This window comes from Zonotrichia albicollis, chromosome 17 (genome assembly GCF_047830755.1).
Source record: "Zonotrichia albicollis isolate bZonAlb1 chromosome 17, bZonAlb1.hap1, whole genome shotgun sequence".
Lineage (NCBI taxonomy): Eukaryota > Metazoa > Chordata > Aves > Passeriformes > Passerellidae > Zonotrichia > Zonotrichia albicollis.
The window spans coordinates 9,505,341-9,520,753 of record NC_133835.1 but is presented as its reverse complement, the minus strand read 5'-3'; the positions used below and the strand labels follow the sequence as shown (position 1 = coordinate 9,520,753).

General features: G+C 50.0%; 1 protein-coding gene across 1 annotated transcript; it reads right to left on the bottom strand.

The window, feature by feature from the left end:
- Nucleotides 1-1,736: 1,736 nt before the first annotated feature.
- OPRL1 (opioid related nociceptin receptor 1) lies at nucleotides 1,737-14,317 on the bottom strand. Its single transcript, XM_005491187.4, has 3 exons — nucleotides 14,091-14,317; nucleotides 5,167-5,522; nucleotides 1,737-4,830 (listed from the first exon to the last, which is right to left on the bottom strand). The coding sequence occupies exons 1-3, from the start codon at nucleotides 14,315-14,317 to the stop codon at nucleotides 4,307-4,309; spliced, it is 1,107 nt and encodes a 368-aa protein (XP_005491244.1). The 3' UTR covers nucleotides 1,737-4,306.
- Nucleotides 14,318-15,413: the final 1,096 nt, after the last annotated feature.

Genomic DNA, 15,413 nt, shown 5'->3' with positions numbered 1-15,413 from the left:
TGTGTTCGAAGGAGATTTCTCCTGTTGAAGGAAGGAGAAATTTACTTTTGCATAAATAGCCACAAAAATAGCTGAGGGGAAGCACAGCAAAATGAGTGGGAAAGCAAGCTGGAGTTTTTTCCAGCAGAGCCTGCTTTGCTGCCAGTCTGAGTCTCTCTTTTGAGCGGATATCAAAGGCTGCACCCACACCAACTGCTGCTGGAGATCCTTTTCATTTAAAAAAAGGAGTTCTAACTATGGAGAGTGGCCACCTTCCCTATAAAGCATTGCAGGGTGAGAGGCATCCTTCTCTGGACATATATTGTTGTACCCTGCAATGATATTCCAGAGTATCCAGAGAGAGATTGGAGCCCAGTGACAGCTCTTTAAATAGTCAACAAACTCCCTGGAGCAAAAAAAAGAAAAAAAAATTGAAAAGATAATTTTAAAAAAGAAAGACATAATTACAGTCTAACTTCTCAAGAAAAACTTGTGAAAACAGACATGGCAACTGCTCAGCCTCAGGCAGATTCTTCACCAGGCCAAGTCTGGAGCTTTGGAGCAGAGGCACCACAAGGCCCTCACACAGCTTTGTTCTTTCTGCACTTGGGGTTTCTCCCACCTGCTGAATTGCCCCCAGCCCTGGGAACAATTTGGAGCAGGGAAAGGCTTTGTGGCTGCTATAGCTGTGGGTTTGGGGAGAGGGATTTCAGCTGAATTCTCACCCAAAACAAACAATCCCCCCAACCTGCAGCTCAGTAAAGAGTAACTTAGCGTGTCCCCAGCTCAGCCCTTCCCAAGGCATAAAACCACAAACCACAGAACATCCAGAGCTGGAAGGGACCCACAGGGATCAGAGATGAGCTCCTGGCCTTGCAGAGAACAGCACCAAGGACCCCACCATGTGCCTGAGGGTGTTGTCCATCCAAACCTCAGTGAAAGTGCAAATTCTGCTCCTTATTTTTGATGTCAGAAGTTGTAATTGATGGAGGGGCGAGTGCTGTTGGCTGAGGGAGAGGAAGGGAGATCTGGTTCTTGCAAAGCCAGATCTCTGCCCAGATTTATCAAGAGCCAAGGAGCTGCTCATCCCCAGCTCATCCATTCCTCAGCCTTTCCCAGCACTTGATTTCAGCCAACAGCAGCAGAGAGGATATTCGGTACATTCATAAATCCCATAATACTGAATAAAGCACTTTGGTTTATGGTTCTGATGTAAGAACTCGCCCCTGGATACTTATAATTAACTGAACTAGGAAAAAATAAGGATTTCCATTTTTTTTCTCACCAATTTACTTTTTCTTTTTTAAGAAGAAAACCACCACTGCTAATAAAAAAACCCTCTCCTGATATTTACCTGCTTGGGTAGGAATATTGATCTCTGCAGAGAGAAAGCACTTTCCTTATTGCACATCTCACTGTCTGATCCATCTTTCCTACAGAATATGGCCTTGGCTGTATTTTCAGAACAACTCTGCAATTTATTGTTCTCCCAGGTCACACCTAACCCCATAACTCCTGGGAATTGTGGGGAGAGGAGGTGGGAAGAGCTTTTTTCATCCTTCAGCAGACTTTACCTCTGACAGCAGGCAGCTGCCTGCACTGCTGCCCTGCTACACATCACAGCTGCCCTCTGCAAGAGCCAGAGACCCAATTTTCACATCTTCTGTGCCAAGCTGTCTGTGGGACAAAAGTTCCCACAGGGCTGAGACATTCCAAATCCACCCAGTGAACTCTTCCAGGTTATCATCCAAACCGCATGGGTTTTAATTTTCCTTTATTAAAGCACACAAGTAGCCACCTAAATGTCATTTACACTGCGGCAGTTGTAAAAATCACACCAGCACAACCAATTCCAGAGGGAATTACAGAGCCAGCACTAAAGCCATCCAGCTGACCATGAGCCTGTAACTCCAGAGGCACAGTACAATAAAGTTTTGCTTTCAGGCATTTGCTGCTCTTCTTATAACAAACTTCACTGAGCATTGAACAGAATGCCTAAACACATCCACTGCAAGGGCTGTGGAAATACCCAAAAGCTTGGTAAACACACATTTATTGAGTACTTGATTATGTAAGATCGTTGCAGCATAGTCATTATAACAAAATCCATATTTAAAAAATGCCAAACACTGGTAATATTTTCTTTCAGAGGACATAAATCTATTTAAAAACCCAGCCAAGAACGACAAAGGGAGTGTGGCTGTTCCTTGGCCAGCCACTAATGAATGTTCTCCTGCTCCCTAAAGGTGAGAGCAGCCTGGCAGTCAGTTCCCACCTTCAGCCCCAGATCCCATCAGAGCATCCCACAGCTCAGGGCTGAGCAGACCCAAGGTCTCTCACTGCCCAGTGCTGTAACCACCACAAACATCCCACCCAACCCAGTTTTCCAAAGACATGGATGCAGCTTGCCAGCAGCACAGTTCTCAAGGAGCTGTTCTTCACATGCCTGGGGTTTATATGGGATTTCCTGGCGAGGGCTCTGGGATTAACATCCACTACAAAGCGCTTAAAGTGCCCAGATTCCCTCCTCCCTCCAGACTGGTATGGGGAAGTGCTAATTGCAAAGTTTGCTCTGGTACACATCCAGATTCCCAATCAAATGTTAATCAGCATCAAAATCCTCCCAGCTTGAGCAGTTTACAAGGGATCTAGGTCCTTTGCATGGGACACTGGAATTGCATCTATATTTTAAGCCCAACCATGAGAGATACACTCTACATAGAAATATAACATCCAATTCCTTTGTACAGCATATAGAAAGAACATGACAGCATTAAAATATTGGCAAATCAATACATTAAAAATACAGAATCTCATAGATCAGAGCACAAGAAATATATTCACATTGGAATCTGTACAGTCCAGGTGACACTGCTGGTTTTCATGTTGGAATTGACCTCCCATCTCCAGGTGGAGGTTGGTGCTTTGCTCCCCCGTCAGCACCACTGGCTACCACTGCCCAGATTTCCTGGGGCTGTTGTGCTACAGGGACAAGCCCAGCCTTCTGCTCTCCCCAGCACAGAGGGCACTCAAGTGGTGAAACTCTTTGGGGAAGCTTTTGTTATCAAGTGAAATGACAGGACATTTCATTTTCCACAAAGCTCTGTCCTACTTTGGGAGAGGAAAATCAATCCATGGTTGGCAGGAGGGGTGGTACCCAGGCAGCATTTCCCACATGCTTTCAGCATTGTGGGTCTCATTTCAGTTAAAAACATAAAACAAACCACAGAACCCCAGGTTTTGTATGGTTTGTACCCCACTTATCCCATGTGGAGTGGGTGGGACTCTTTTAGGCTGCCTCCTCCCACCAGGAATGTCCATGTCTTCTGGAAGAGCTGCCATTCTGACTTCTCCAAAATGGCTTTTCCTATACATAAATACATGTGTCTATAGGCCACTTCATTCCTTCCTCCTCTCACTGAGGAAGATGCCCAAGGCATGCTTGGTAAGGTGAAATCCTACCATGTATCTGCACCTATTCCACTACAGACATGTATATACAGACACATTCTGTCCATTATTACACTGGAAATACAGAGTTAAAAAAAATAGTAGCAGCATGTAAATGAGAAATTGTGTTCATTTCCTCAGTCTTTTTTCTTCCTCCTCTTCAGAGCGACATCATCAGCTCTGACAGTCCCTTCTCCCCACCCTGCTCCCCTCTGAGAGGGGGGGGTTCACTGCAGATCCCATCTGCAGGAGCTGGCGCTGTCCTTCCAAGGCAGTTTGAATTTCTCTTCCCGTCAGCTCCCTCCTCTCCCTCCCTGCATCCTTGCCTGCACGATGACTCATCCGGGAGATGATCTTGGGTTTTGTCTGATGGCTCCTGCCCACTTTGGCTGCAGCAACGTCTGATTTCAGAGCGATGGCACAGGAGGAAAACCTGCACATGAGTGCCTGGTGAGCCAGGCGAGCTGTTAACATCTCCAGCCAGGGAGGAAAAAAGCAATGCAAGAGTTCACATTCTGTCTGTCTCCCAGCAGCAGCAGCAGGAGTGTAAGCCCCAGGAGCGATGCCTATTTTAAACCCTTAATTCCCAAACTCTCAATAATGTTGCAAACCCCCAGGGTTTTGCAGGAATCAGCGGGCTGATTTCAAACACGTTCCTTAGTGCAGGATGCACTGGAAATTTAAAATGCATCAGATGGGCTGACTTTCTCTGCATGCTCTCGCAGCATCCGGTTTTCCCAACCCCCACAATTGTTTCCTTGGTTTCTCACCTCTCAGTTTTGAGGTCCTGCTAAAGGGCCGTTATCTGAGTCAGTTCTGACGTGGGGGTGGTCGGACTCTGCTGGGCGACAGCCGCCATGGGGATTTCCATGCCTAGTCAGGCCGGATTGTTAGTCCCCTCCGAGTTCTTGCAGGCGTAGGCCACATCCTTGGCGATGCTGCACATCCTGTTGGACATCTGCAGCTCGGTCCTGAAGGCGGTGGGGAAGCAGAACTTCTTGAAGCACGCCTTGAAGTTCTCATCCAGGAAGGCATAGAGCACGGGGTTCAGGCTGCTGTTGGCGTAGCCCAGCGCGGTGCAGAAGCAAGAGATGGCCAGCTCCAGCTCGCTCTCTGCCTTGGCTCCCAAGCACTGCACCAGCACGAAGATCTGGATGGGAGTCCAGCAAACGATGAAGACTGCCACCACCACCAGCACCATGCGGGTGATGCGCCGCAGGTTGCGGTCCTTCTCCTTGGAGCCCGAGAGGACGCGGACGTTCTTGAGCCGCCGGATCATGAGGCTGTAGCAAATGGTGATGATCAACACAGGGATCATGAAGGAGAAGAGAAAGACGCAGATGCCAAACACTGGGTCCCAGTAGTCCACGGGAGAAGGGAGCTTAATTAGACAATCAATCTCTGCAAGAGTTAAAGAAACAAAAAGGGAAGGGAGATCAGCAAACGCAGAACAAGCAGAAAAGCATCTGCACATTCAGATTAGTTGGGTTAGTTAGGCTAATGGTTGGACTTGATTATCTTAGAGGGCTTTTCCAACCTAACATAACAATTCTACGTTTAATGTACAATTCCTCAAATAACAATTCCATGTTTAACACTAGAAAAGCAGCAGCAGAGATACAGAGAGGCAGGGGCAGAGTTAAGATGATTTTATAGCACAGACCTCACCCCACAGATGAAACTGCCCCCCTTTCCCTGGGCTCTCATGTCCCTCCCGCTGGGTGCAGTTTTACTGACCATTGTTCTCGTTCTCTGCAGATCCCATGACCATGGCTGGGATGCCAAAGACAGAAGCCAGTGCCCAGATGCAAACATTGACCACCTTGGCCTTGTGGGGCGTGCGGATGTCCAGGGCTTTGATGGGGTGGCAGATGGCGATGTAGCGGTCCACGCTCATCATGGTCAGCGTGAAGGTGCTGGTGAACATGTTGTAGTAGTCAATGGAGATGGCAATCTTGCACAGGACATTGCCAAAGGGCCAGAAGCCCAGGAATGTGTCTGTTCCCTGGAAGGGCAAGGTCATCAGGCACAGGGTGTCAGCCAGGGCGAGGTTAAAGATGTAAATGTTGGTGGCTGTCTTCATCTTTGTGAATCTGAAAGGCAGGAATGAGCAATGGTTAGAGCTCCCAGTGACCATGATGGGTCAGACACTGAACTTTACCAAAGCAGATTCTGCTGATTTCGAAAGGAGATGCTGTATTTTCTTGTGTAATGAGGTTGGCCATCCTCACCTTTCAACCTCCCACAGGTTTACCAACACACTGTTCAGCCCATCTCCTACAACACCACAAATGGTTCCTCCACAGTCAGTTCCATGGGCAGGAGAATCATTCCCTCAGACTGCTAGTGAGCACCATGAAACCCTGAGGCTATCAGATGGTGTTTCTTGAAAAATTACTTCAATAAGGCCAACTTAGGGTTTCTTTACCTATGGCTTCATTGTTAGAAGTATTGGTGAGAGCTTTAGCCAGTAAATGAAAGGTGCAGGAGCAAGTTGATCAGCTATTTGACATGGGCTCATAGCCAGAGAGCATGGCTAATGTGAGCTGTCAAATCAGAGCAGGCAAAATGGCCAGCCCTGGCCAGCCAAAAAATGGTGAGGAGCTGGGTTTGAATCAGAAATCAGAATATCACAATGGATCTTTCTAGAGAAAGGAGTAAAGTCACAAGTCAAACACTAAAGATGTTTTTGTCATTTCAATATTACTTTTACCACACGAACTGCCTGCCCTGATGGAAGAGTCACCTTGCTCTAATGGCAATCATCTCCCTTTCACACTTGGGAAATGATGCAGAGCCAGCTGTGATCACCTATCTGGGGGGACGTGCAGTGTCTGCAGAAATGGAAGCTCAACAGTGACTCTGTGACTGGATCTAACATTTCAGCTCCAGGATATTCCCCTCATGGGCAGAATAAGAGCTCAAATAGGTATAATTTTTAAACTACAGCTCATCTATCATTTACTCTACTAATGGCCTTAGCAGAAACACAGCCAAAAATGGCAGACAATGGTGTTATTAACAGAGTGCAAGTTCATTTGAGGGTAACGCTTCTACCCATAAAATGCTGCACTATTTTCAGCCTGATACATGTTAAAATATCACAGGGTTGATTTTACTTAAAAAGCTCCTTTTGCCAATTTGATTCAGAACAGCAAACCCCCGACTTTCCTCCACTGTTCTGTGCCCTCCCCTGAGCTTCTTCAGCTCTTGATAAATGATTTGAATGCTTGGCAGAACATTAGCACTGGTGTGTTCTGGGCTCTGCTGGGACACATGGTGACCTGGCCAGGTTTGCCAGGGAAGCAGACAGGGGAACCACAATCCAGATTATAAAGTCTATATTTTTACCTGCCTTGGAGCTCTAAGCTGGGCTTGTATCAGAAGTCTGAAAGCAGCTTCAGAAAGCAAAACCAAATTATCCTATTTTTGACCCTGAAAGCCAAGGGAATCTTTTGGAGGCGAGCACTGCTGGAAACATTGTTGGAAATACCTTGAGGTCCCCACACAAGCCTGAGTGAGGCTTTTCCTGGCCCAGAAATCAATCGCAAGTTCTTAGAAAGCCAGCTCAGACAAACTTACATAACCAAAAGCAGCAGAAGGAAAATACTGGTGCCTTTCCTTTTGTGATGGGATGAATGAGCAAAAGCACTTTGCTTTTGCATAATAAATCCAACATAACCAGGCAGCTGCTGGTTTAAGCTCTGGGATTTCCTAAGGAGAATTACAGCAGCCTCCAGTGCCCTGAACTCCAGAGGAGCATCCCAGGGTGGCCAAGTTTTCCTCTCCTGAATTCTTGCACTTGGCCTAAACGTGGCAATGCACAGGAGGATGAGGTGGGTCTGTGAGTGGATCCACTTTCCCCTCCAGGTCAGCAGAGGGGGTTAAAATGAAGTGAAATCACTTTTTTATCAGCTCTCACAAAAATAAGCATTGGCAGCTCAGGCTTTAGGAAATGATGCAGGCACCCAAAATTGTGGTGGCAAAGGTCTCCTGGGAGCTGCAGCTTCCCCTGAGCCCACAGACCTGGCTGGGCTGGCTCAAGCTTCCCAAAGGTCAGGTTTGTGGCAGTCCAGCCTTCCAGGAGGGCTGGAGCCAGAGGCAATTCATCATCATGCCTCTAACCCTTTTTACTGGCACTATAACTCAAGGGAATATCAATTTTGAGCAATGATGAGCAACTACTGCAAAACAGTAAAAATCAAAGGCTGTTCCTGTTTTATTTTGTGTCATTGACCAGTGGGAGAAACAAGCAACAATTCACCCACCTCCAAGCTCCATCCATCATCCATGGGGGACAAGATGCCTCCCTGCACACTCCTGGGTCCTCAGCACTGAACTCAGGGTGTGTAGAGAAAATCCTCAGCTCCTTCCCACACCCCTCCAGCCCCACCGGCCCCACTTCTCCCAGCATGAATTCAGAGTCCAGGTACAATTGCTCTGCCTGCAAATCCTGCTCTGCAAATCCCTCAGTGCACAGATCCCTGTCCTCTGCCTCCTTCCTCATCTCCTCTGGAGGTGATGCCAGAGCCACCTTCCCCTCTCACACTGCCCCAGCACTTCCTTCAACCCATCTTCCAACAGAATATAAAGCTGATTTTGCACTCTAAAACGGGGTGAAATTAATTTGCACCCAATTAATTACTTCTAGACCACTTTCTCTACATGCTGAGAGCCAACAGCCATTGTCCCAACCAAGCAAAGTTCCCAAACATTTCCAGAATGTTCGGTGCACACAAAAATCAATCAATCACTTCTCTGTGGATTAATCTCTCTTTCTTTTCCTCCAGAGCTGAGAGTGTTCTTTCTCTTAATCTGCTCCAAAAAAGGGGAAAAAATAAACTCTGAGGCTTCAGGAGGCACCTCAGTCTCCTCCTCCACAGCACAAATCTGCTGCAGATAAACCTGTGGATTCCATGGAGGACATTAGCTCCCTGCTGGGCCACTTTCTTGCACTCTGCCACAGAGGTAATTTCCTAATGGAGCATCTCCCACAGGGCGGTGCTCAGCTCTGCATCCAGCTCCTCCTTTGTCACAACAGTAATTGCTCTGCTCTGCTCTCCAGTTCCCTGGGATGCCTAAAAACACCTGGATATCAGCTCAGCACTTCTCTTCCCTCTCCTTTGTGCTACCTGGACCCTCTGGCAAGGGGAATGCACGGGCTGGGAGAGGAGATAAGGCCGGGTCATTAAGGGTGGGCAGATGCACCCTCGGGGCTTTAAGGACCTGCTCCTTACAAGAACAGATTCTGAGCCTCGGGGTGAGCTGCAGACCTCTTGTTTCTGCATCTTTCCCTTTTCCACCCAGCCACAGCAAGGCTGCAAGGCAAGGACTGGGGCTCAGCACCAGCTGGCTGCAGCAAACCCACAACCCAAGAGGGAGCTGCAGACACCAGGGGCAGAGGGACCAGAGCAAAGCCTGCAGCCCTGAGAAACCCTGAGCATTGTTTCCAGGAGCCCTCTGCCTCTTGGAGCCTCCTGATTTTGATGTGTGTAGCTGCAGCTGATTAGGATGCAGACAGTGATGTTCACCTTGAGCAGCTCCCTCCATCCCCACTCACACCCTGGCAGCAGTGCCACCCTTTGCCCCCATGCCTGGACATGCTCCAGGAAACAAAACAGAGCAGAAAAGGCTCAAAGAGGATTTGTACTGAGCTGCTCCCACCCTGTGATGGTGGAAATCAGCCCCAGTTCTCTCCCATCTCTGCTCCCAGCCCTCAGGTTGTGTGGAGCTGATATTTGATCTGTCATGATTTGTGTCCCCTCAGTGTCCACCCATCCCTGCTTCTCTGCTCACCCTCCCAGAGCAGCCTGCAGCTTCTGACCAGGGCAATATGATTTATTCTTAATGCTTCAACAGGCCCTGAAAAAACCGCACCGAGTTGGAGAAGGACAAATTTAAATTAGTCTGGACTCTGGGGCCAGACACTACAGCAAAGGCAGCCACCAGCACAGCACCTAAAAGCCCATAAATTACCCAGCAAGACAGGGGCTGACTAGCAGGGGCTAGTAAGGGAATCTACAGCTAGCCAGGACGAGCATACACCCTGGGACAGATGATCTCCCTGTCCTTGAGTCTGACCTCTGTGTCTGGGGGACAGCTCTGAAAAACCAGCCCTGCCCTGCCCTGCAGGTGCTCTCTGGAGACCACTGTGGATGTGCTGCCATGCCAAGGGAGGAGCCTCTGTGGCTGCTGCTGCTGCTGCAAAGGCTTCAGCAGCTCAGCCAGGGGCTCTCAGGGATGATCCCATGTCCCAAGCAGGTGCTTGGCCACCAGGAATGGTGCTCTGGTCTAAGGAGGGCATTCATCACCATCCACCCTGCAGCAGGATACTCTTATCCCTGCTCATGGGCCAGATCTGCCTCTGCTGGCACCCAGAATGCTTCTGGGAATTGCCCAATCTCTGAAAAACACTGGGAACCAAGTTCCATGTTAAACATCACAGATTTACTGCTGCACATGGGCAACTCCCATGCACCCATCCCACCCCAGCCTGGTGAAACAAAGAGCTCTTCAGCACACACTGGAGCTACAAGACCTGTGTTAGCAGGTACCAGGTGTGGCTATTGTGGGTCATGGAGCTGAGCCCAGTTCACCTGGGCTCATGGGGACCCAGACAGAAATCAGGGAGCTGCAGACCTGTCCTTTGCAGCCATTATCCCAGCAGAATCCTCTGCTGTGCTGCTCACCTCACCTCACTGTCCTCACCCAGCTCCACTCACTCTCCAGGGCAAAGAGCCCTTGGTTTGGGTTTCATTTCACCATGAATTGCAATAATTGATGTCTATTTATTCTGTTTTTCAAGGAAAAACTAAGAGGCAGATCTGGAGACAGCAAAGGCCTCAGATGGCCCCACTCGTGTCTGCTGGGTTCCCCCTGCATGAAGCACTCACTTCATTTCAGCTCTGAGACACACAGCTGGTCCAGGCTTTTCCCTGAGAAAACTTTCTATTAAAAATCAGCATCTCTGAAATGTCATAATTAAATTAATATTCCCTGTCTCATCACAGCCAGCTGCCCTCTCCCCTGTTCTCAGGGACTGAGGCAGTTTTCAAGCAGAACAACATCTGGCACAGCATCCCCAGGCAGGCTCATGGTGCAGGCACCTCCCCATCCCATTTTTCCTCCTAAAGCTTCACCTGGAGGCAGCAGATGAAAATGTAGGGGCCTGACAGCCCTAAACTACCCAAAACATTGCTTAAAGTGCTCTGAAAGGTGTTCTGCCATAGAGAGAGCTGAGCATCCCCAGCATTTTGCCAGGCTCCCAACAGGGAGCTGCTATAGCAATGAGGACTGCCCCAGAAATGAGGCAGCATTCCCAGGGAGGGTTGAACTGGAGGAATGAAATCCTCCAGATCCCCACTGGATCTGAGCATCACAGCAACATGCTGGAGTAGGGACAACGAGCTGCACCTTGTCCCTTTTCTGGGTCACCAAAGGCTGGCAGAGATCTGGGGCCTCTGTCACACCTGGGTCAGCCCCACCCCAGGGCCAAAAATACAAAAATACACCCTCCTCCTTCCCCTTTGCTTCCCTTCCTAAATACAAAGATCTTTGGCAAGCAGCCTTGCAGACTTCAGTTAATAGCTAGGAGGGATCTCAGCAGCCTGGCTTTCCCCAAACCCTCTGTTCAAGCTCCTTGTTTCAGGTTCATTAAGAAGCAGAACAGGAAATATATGCAGAAGAGAGCAAACAGCAGAAGGAGGAGGGGGGGAGGCCTCGTCTGTGCTGGCAATTCCAGGATGAGCCAGCAGAACAAAGGCACAGACAAGGCAGATTCCCACAACAGCCCTTCACTGCCCAGCAAATCCTGCTCCTCACAAGAGCCCTTCTCCATCTCACCCAGCTAGTGCTGCTCAGCACTGGAAGGGACTGGCAGCCACATGGTGACTGTCTCTATAAATTAATAGCTCCAAATGTTAAATCATTCCAAATGCAATAGAGCTGTAGGCTGGCTTCTACATCAGAGGGGGAAACCTTGAATTTGTGCTTCTGTGTGAAATACCGGGAGATTTAAAACTTTTCCCTTGGTGCTGCAGAAAACTCATTCAGGAGGAATAAAAAAATGAGTTTTCCTGATGTCTTCAATTTCCTTGAGTGCTGGTATTAGAGTCTTTTTATTTCCCAGCTCTCTCAAAAATGGGAAACAATTACTGTCTATAACACTACCAGTCTTTTTCTGGAAGGTAGCACACCATTTTCCTATGGGCTGTGTAATATGTTGAAGTCTGGTTATCACTGCCAAAGCACAGGAAGAAAAAAAGCTTATTGGGGTGCATATTACCTACAGTGATAAGGGTGCAGCACAGAGGATTTTTTTCCATTAATTTATCATTATGACAAAATTTTCCATTCATTTATCATTAAGAGCCCTTAAACCCTGTGTTGGCTTACCAGCAACCAACTTCCAACCTACTGAAAACCTGCATGAAGCATCAAAGCTCCAATCTGAGGAGAAAAGCAAACTGTGTTTGAGAAGCTCCTCAGCATCCTCCTTGTACAGCCACAATTTGGCAGCTCTTCTCCAATCTGTGTACGTGGCCAGGGTCAAGAGTTTGATTTTGAGTCCAATTCATCCTCACAGCTGCTGCTGACCTGGACAGACAGGGCAAGGAGAGAGGAATCCTGGGCAGAGATCATCAGAAGTTTTTACTCATTAACTCAAGTTGCCTTGGTTCTAACTCAGTGCTGGTCTCAGCTCAGTGCTGGGCTCCCAGGGGACATGGGTGGGGAACAACAGCTCCTACACGTGCTCTAGCTCAGTTATAACCTCCCCAGCAAACACCTTCCATTTCTGAATAAAGGGAAACAGAGAAATGGAAAAACCTGAGGGAGGTTGGGTTGGCACCTGTCTTCAGTTTTCAGTTGCTTAAAAACTGTAAAATGAGAGGACACACACAAAAAGAGTTACATTTCCATGGGAAATTGTAGTGCTAAACCCCTGAGTGCCATTTATCCAACTGGAATGTAACAAAGTCAAAAAGGAGTGGAGCAGAAGCCAGTATTCTCATGGTTAGCCATGGCACAGGACCCCAGTTTGGGACACTCTTGTTACTGGTGACGCTCCAGCCCTGGGCAGGGCCAGCAGGATCCTGCTGTGCACATCCCACCAGGGCTTTGCAGACAGGGAGGAGATTTCTGCCAAGGCTTCTCCTTACACACACCAAGGCTCATGCCCAGGGTAGGGACTCTCTTCCTCTGCTGCCCAGGGGCTGCCATTCCCATGCAGCCACATCACCATCATCAGCCAAGGGCCTCCAGCTCCAGAGCCTCACTACTGACACACTCACACCCACAAACTACTCCAACAATTGCTACTACACTGAGCAGGAACATGAGCTGTCCAGACATGGCACCAGTGTGCTGCAAACCTCCTCTGTGCACCTGCAGGCTCCCTGGGGCTAATGGGATCCCCTCTCTGTGCCATAAACTCCTCAGCTAAAGAGCACAGACAGGCAGCCTGATGAACATCAGTCACATCACTCTGCCCTTGGAGCAGAGATCCAACCACTCCTCAGCAACCTCTGGTACCAAAGACCTGATTTTACAGCATCTCCCCCTGCCAAGTTGTGGTTTTTCAGGGGGAAGATGCTTTGGAAGCAGTTGGGCTCCTGGCAGGAACAAGACAATCCCATCCGTGTCTGAATACCTGCTAAACACTTTCCTCTTCTGCTGGAGGATTCAGCCTGTCTTTTCTGTGCTGGCAGCATCCACCTGCACCAGGAATCTGCTCCAAGATGTGGATAAAATGGAAGCTCCCTCCTTAAGGTGCAGGACGCAGAGATCAGAGGGGGAATGCTGGGTTTAGCATAATCACAGCCCTAAAAGCTGCACAAACTTATCCTGTACTTACAGGGTGAACAAGGTTCCTGATTCCCAGAACCAGAAGGGTTTGAACCATGGCAGAAGCAGACAGGGACACTCAAACTGCCAACAATGGGCAGGGAGGATGGAGTGGTGCATGCTCTGTGCTGCTCCTCTGCAAAGGTCCCCTCCATCCTCCTCACTTCAGCACAAGGAGCAAATAAGTTGCCCTCAACTCTGCAGCATCCTCTCACAACTTATTTAAGTCTGCAGGCTCCAAAGGGTTGGAACACTTACATTTGTGATTTTTTTTTTCTCCTGTAAAAGTAAAAGGAAGCTTCCCAGCAGGCTCTTTCCTTTGCAGCAAGGTTCAGCTTTGGAAGGAGCCAGCTCCCAGATGGAGCAGCACCTGCAAACACAGCTGGGGTGCCGGACACTGCACAGCAAGGAGAGGTCCCATTAAGGAGCCAGCACACCCTGGCAGTGGAATGCTCCCAGCACATTGCCCTCCCCAGGGACATACAGATCCCTAAAATAAAAAAATAAAAAAAAAATTAAAAAAGGAAAAAAAGACCCATTTTTTGAGCAGCTCTGCTCACTCCGTTCCATTCTCTGGGTTAAACTTTAGGAGGCACCAGAGGGCAGCTGAAAACTGGCAGAAACCTTCATCACAGCCTAGGAAGGGGGGTGAAAAAACAAACAAATAAAACCAAAACAATAAAACAAACGCCACATCATTACCTCCAAAGCACGTCTGTAACCCCAGGGAAGCTCCTGGCTGCTTCACCCGCAGCAGGGATGGAGGGAGGGAAGGTCTGCCCCGCTCCCAGTTCCCCGGGAGCCTCCCCGTGTCCTACCTGACGATCACATACATGACGGAGCAGTTGCCCACCAGCCCCACGATGCACACGATGGAGTAGACGACCACGATGGTGATCTTGATGCTGAGCGGCAGGAAACCGTCCCCGGTGCTGTTGTTGAACCAGTTGCTGGGCAGAAAGCTCAGGTTGAGCATGGAGGAGTCGTTCAGCAGCTTCCTCAGGTCGGGGTCTTCAAAAATGCGGGCAGGGAAGAGCGGGTCCATCCTGAAGCAGCGCCAAGGACCTGGGACAGCGAGAGGCAGCTCTAAATCTGCTGATCTAACGGGGGGCAGGGGATTGTAGAGAGACAAGTGCACGAGAAACGCTGGGCAAGGGTGATTTATTACCATGAGAAGGATGATTTACTGCCACGGAACTCAGCCCCCCCTCCCCGGAGCGCTTTAATGGGATGCAGCCCCGCGAGCCTGGCGCATCCCGAGCTGGCAGGGATCACGCATTTCTGCACACCGCCGGCGCAGGGCAGTGCGGGCTGCTCGCATCATTCATCCCTCCTGCTCCCAGGGCGGCGTGTCCCCACCTGCCTCTGCCATCCTGCGGGTCGGTGAGTCCCCAATATCAGCTTTGTGTCCCCAGATCTTCCACTGCCGCCCCAGAGCCAGCGGGGCTCCGGCACGACCCCAGGCGGTTCATACACCCCAAAACAGCGAGGAAAAGCCCGAAGTTGGCAATAAAGCCCTGCTGGCTGCTCACCTGCGGCAGGTCCCCTCTAGCGCAGCTCCCGAGCTGGCTCCGCTGCCCGCGGCCGCATCCAGCGCCCCGGGCCGGGGGATGGACAGACGGACAGACGGACAGAGCCGGCGGCTCCGCAGGTGGAGGAGGGGAAAGGGCTGCTCTCCAGGCAGGGCTGCCGCCAGCGCAGGGGGCTGCACCCCGGAGCCCACGTTTTTAAGGAAAAGGGAGGGATGAAGGAGAGGGAGGGAGGGAGCGAGGACGGAGGGCGGCTGGGCAGAGCCAGGCTGCCGGGCTGCTCCCACTGCGTAAGAGAAAAGCGGGAGGGGGAAGGAGGAGAAGAGGGAGGGGGGAATGATAAATAACCGAACGCGGCAAAGCGAAGGAGAGCCCACACCTGCGAGAGACACGGGCAGCGTCCTCCCCCCGCCCCGGGGAGATGCAGTGGCCTCCTCATCCCACCCCCAGCATCCCCAAAGCCCCCCTAAAGACCCCCTGGCACAGACCCCGACCCCCAGCCTACCTGGGGGGGGGGCTCCCGGCAGGAGATGCTGGGGAGAAGGGAAGGATCGGGCAAGGCTGCTGGGGAGCTCGGGATTCGGGAAGCAGATTCCTCCCTCCTCTGCAATT

Bases quoted from the DNA above. Each gene is read 5' to 3' on its own strand.
- OPRL1 (XM_005491187.4), bottom strand. From the start codon at position 14,317: ATGGACCCGCTCTTCCCTGCCCGCATTTTTGAAGACCCCGACCTGAGG. The intron at 5,523-14,090 runs GTAGGACACGGG...CCTGCCTTTCAG, and splicing joins GTCATGTATGTGATCGTCAG to ATTCACAAAGATGAAGACAG. The intron at 4,831-5,166 runs GTCAGTAAAACT...TAACTCTTGCAG, and splicing joins TGCAGAGAACGAGAACAATG to AGATTGATTGTCTAATTAAG.